Source organism: Trypanosoma grayi (assembly GCF_000691245.1).
Source record: "Trypanosoma grayi strain ANR4 Tgr_1031_V1, whole genome shotgun sequence".
Lineage (NCBI taxonomy): Eukaryota > Euglenozoa > Kinetoplastea > Trypanosomatida > Trypanosomatidae > Trypanosoma > Trypanosoma grayi.
This window is the reverse complement of record NW_008826650.1, coordinates 1631-5802: the sequence shown is the minus strand read 5'-3', so window position 1 is coordinate 5802 and position 4172 is coordinate 1631. Positions and strand designations below refer to the sequence as shown.

Here is a 4172-nt window from a genome sequence, read left to right as displayed (position 1 = left end):
CCCACGCGCGCCTTTCCCCCCGGATGGCCCCCGATGCGAATGCAAAGGCGCCCCGGCCCGAACGGCTTTTTCCCAACGAAGCCCGGCCCACCACGGGTGGTGCTTTGGCCGCTGCAGGCCCCGAAATGCCACCCTGGAATTTTCTCCGCTTTGGGCGGTGCAAAAAAAAAAACACCGTGGCGCCCGCCTCCCCGCCCTGAAGAGCCGGGGAAAGCCGGCTCCCTCCCCCGGCCCGGGGAAAGGCGGGGGGCCCTGTAGAGGAAAAATTCTTTTTGAAACGGGTTTTGGAAACCGGTTTGCCTGAGCGGCGCCCCCACGCGGGCGCGTTATAGGGAACCGCCCCGCGGGCATTTACGGAATTTGCGAAGAGAACGGCCATATATACATTTTTTTGCAGCCCGGCGCAAGTCCACCCCGCGCTTGGGCTATAGCGCGCGCCGCTCTCGTCGTTTGGGGCGGGGCTCTCGCGGCAGGGGCGGGCCAAAACAAACCGACGACACCACAAGCCCTGCAGCTCTTTATTGGCGCTTGCCATGCTACCCGATCCCTGGTTTTTTGTTTTGCGCGCCTTTAACGGGGGCCACCTGCTTTGAGCAAGAAACGACGGGCACTTACTATGCGAGGGCGGTTCGCGCAACACCTGCGCAACGGCACAAAAGCCCAACCAACTGACGAAGCCATTCAAGCGCAAGAAACAGCCCAGGCCCAGCCTCACGAGATGCACAACGAATTGGCAGACCTGCGCCCGCAGCTCGCAGAGTCGCAAAAGCCAACCCAGCGAGCTCCTAAAAGCAATGAGCTGGCGGGGAAGCCGACCCCAAAAAGCGCAGGACATGCAAATTTTACGCTTCGCAAGAATATTTATGATGATAAAGGTATGGTCAAGTATTTTATCCCTTTTTCCCCAAAAACTGCATTAGGCAAGACTGCCCTTTCCCTCGCTCGATCGTTGGCATCTGGAAAGGTGGGTTTTCGCTTAGTTTCCGCGGCTTTTTTGTGGCTTGATAACAAGGGGTGTGCCTTTTAGTCCAATAGGGCACTGTTGAATTAACAATTCCTAGTTCGAATTTCTTTTCCCAGACTGTAATCCAATATCTTTTCATGTTCTGTGTTATTTTGAGTGTCCATACGTTAAATTTTCCTCCAGGTCGCCAATTCGAATGTTATAAATTCAAGCTCAAACCCTTAGTCTACGAGTTGCAAACGTTTCGGCCTTACATTCCCAGGGTCCTCCGCCAAGACCTTTGTAATGGTGTATTCCATCTCTGGCCGCATTTCTGCCCTTTTGGAGGGCGTTTAACCCGCAGGCGTTTGGCCACCCCCGCCCCACACCGGAAGCCCAAATGCGCATTCCCTGGCGGAGCAATCTGAACGAAGCAAGCGATTAAGCCAGAAGGCCGCGGCCTCGCCGCACAGAAGACCCAGGCGCCTAAAAACGCGACGCAGCGGAACCTTGGCCCCGCAGTTTTTGCTAACATTTTGGGGGCATTCGGTCATACGGAAAAGCCTTACCCCTGCCCTGGCCATTTGTTTTCGACCAGATCTAAAACTACGGCCAAACCCTCGGGCTGATCGCGGCGAGGGTTTGGGAATAGCATCTACCTGCTGCGTGGGCCTCGCACCGCCGTTTGCAATTCTCACGTTGGGCCGCCCTTTATTTTCCGCCAGCGCAACAGGTTGGCAAATCGAATTCTGTACCCTTTCAAAAGCATCCCGGGCTATTGGGTTCAGCCGCCGCCCAACCCAATGAATAAAAATAGTTTATACGATGAATTTTCGCAAAGGACAGATGTTTTCCCCCACTGCGCGCGGCCACCCTGGTGCGATTCAATGGCCCAAGAACGTTGCGACATTGAAAAGCGATTTTTGATTTAACCCCCCCCCACCCCACAAAAGCGACGCCATTACTGCTCTTTTCCCCAATCCCCCCACACCCGCGAGACCAACTGCGCCGGCTTATCGGCATCGGGGCCAAATGACGTAGAGGTGACCCCGCGCACCCCAAGAGAATTCAGCTGAACCCAAAGGTTTTCGAAGGGGCGCTGGCCATTGAGGGGCCAGGGCCGCATCCGACCGCTGCCGCTGCTGCGTTGGCAAGGCCCATCTTTTTCCATCCAACGCACAGCCATGCCGTTCGGAGAACATTTTCTACGCTTTTTCTTGTTTAGGTCGTTGGCTTTTTATTTTCACTTTTGTCTTTGGGAACTGCGCCCCGCCTTTGCCACCCCCCCACTGGATGACGGCTGGCTTTTCTTAACCCCCATGGCCCCAACGCAGTTACTGTAGATTGGAAAGCGCTTCCAGGAGCACCCAATAGCCATACACGGCTTAATTCATAAATAGCTTCCCTTTGGAAATCCACCCTTCGGCCGCAGCGGCCAACAATCACCAGCAGAGGTTTTGGGCCATCCAGCCCCATTTCAAGTAGTGGCGCTTCTCTGGCCATGACCAGCTCACATCTTATCATTAACCACGTTTGTTTTATAGGATTCATAGCTTCTTTTTTCTGAAACCAGGCTGGAAAATTTTCAGCAAAGTTTGCCCAGAAACTAAATTAGTGAGCATCACCCGAGCATACTGTACGGCAATGCCTTTGGCAAATTGAAGACTTGTTATGAAAAGAATAATGTTCTCCTCTTGAGCTTTGCGGTCTTTTCTTGCCGCGAATTTGAAGAACCTTTTTATGGCGAGCACCCTTTCTTCCCATAGAAAATAGGTCCACATGCGCTTTGCAATCCGGTTGGCCTCTGGCGCCGGCGCCGAAATCCACAGCCCGCAAGGCTGAGCATGAATAATTGCCATCTTCTTCACCCATTTCTTTAACAGGGGGATGGGGGAAAAATTTCGCGTTTTTCACCCAAACCCCTGTGTAAAGTCAGCCGTTTAGAATTCTGACGTACCCGGTGCCCTTGGGGAGCGCCTCGGTTTTTAGACACCTATTTTTAGAAGCTTCTGAGAGGACTGTGTCTCCAAACGTTTCCCAGTACATATGTTGGGGTAAATGTTTTTTTTTTCGGCCACCTTCTCCCCCATTAAAAGCTTTCGAGCGCGGGACGGGGTAAGGCCATAACCTTTATAATATTAACAACAATCGCAAGTTTTTACCACCACCACAAATTCCCACACATCCTTTACCACCGGCGGGCCATAGGCGGCTAGATTACGAATTTGGTACGCTATAAATGGATTGCCCTGGTATCGTGGAAATGCCCCATCGTGACGCCAAGGTGCGGCACCACGTTTATTACTGGGGAAGCTAAATTTCCACACTCGCAGCACCGCATTCGGCTTAATTCGGGCTACACCGCGATACGGTCGCTACTTATTGGGATAGCGCAGTTAAGCCCCTTGCAAATAAGGCGCGTTTTGTAATGGGTAAAGTGCCTTAACGGAGACAGCGCATGGAAAATACACGCCACCAAACAATAAGTTTCACGGTCGAGCGCCCGGTTTCCCAGACTGGGGAATCCAATGTCATACGCTATAGTTCTCCTGGGAGGTGCGCCATGGTCGGGATACAACGCGACCTGGCTCTCCAGGGATCAAGCGGAGGGCCTAACCGGAGACCACTCCTTGGGACACCGTGCTGCTGGTGTCGCCCGTGCCCGTGGGTGAAAAGATCGCCATGATCAGGTGTTTTTAGTGGGTATGGCCGGGCTTCCCCACAGCTGGGCCCCACACAATCTGCCCCAACAAAGCAGACATGCGCAAATACATTTCCTCCTTCATCCTCCGGGTGGCGACAGCAGGTCGCAAAATTGCTCGTGGAAGAAAAAATACTTTTTGGTTTTATTATTTTTCTCTCAACTTTCATTTGGGTTGGGGGGCAAGAAAGGCAGCCTTAGCACACGCCTGCGCCTGCATTTTCCATGCGTCAAAAATGCCAACCTTCACCATCATGGATAAGATTGGGTGGCGCAGCCTGTTGCTACCTGGATGGCCTATAAGGACGGTGACAACACAAAAGGCAACGGCACAGGATATGCTTGCTCATGGAATGCGGGATAACTGAATACAAAGCGGTTTGGTCATATCGAAAGTATGCGCGGTGCTTCTCTGAGTTATCGTTTGATCCCGGCACATCGTTAAATCAAAGCGGGGGAAAAAAGAGGAAACACGAGATTATTATTTCATCAAAGCTTTTCCAGCGTTAAATTGCTATGTTAAGTCCC

At 52.6% G+C, this 4172-nt stretch overlaps 2 protein-coding genes across 2 annotated transcripts; both read right to left on the bottom strand.

Moving 5' to 3' along the window:
* Positions 1-535, bottom strand: DQ04_10311010 (hypothetical protein; the record flags this gene model as incomplete). The annotated part of the gene is made up of 1 exon (XM_009316214.1): positions 1-535. A coding segment is annotated over one exon (535 nt), but the record flags the coding sequence as incomplete, so codon positions are not given.
* A 1955-nt stretch (positions 536-2490) lies between these two features.
* On the bottom strand, positions 2491-2802 carry DQ04_10311000 (hypothetical protein; the record flags this gene model as incomplete). Its single annotated transcript, XM_009316213.1, has 1 exon — positions 2491-2802. One exon carries the CDS (start codon positions 2800-2802, stop codon positions 2491-2493), a length of 312 nt encoding a protein of 103 aa, XP_009314488.1.
* Positions 2803-4172: the final 1370 nt, after the last annotated feature.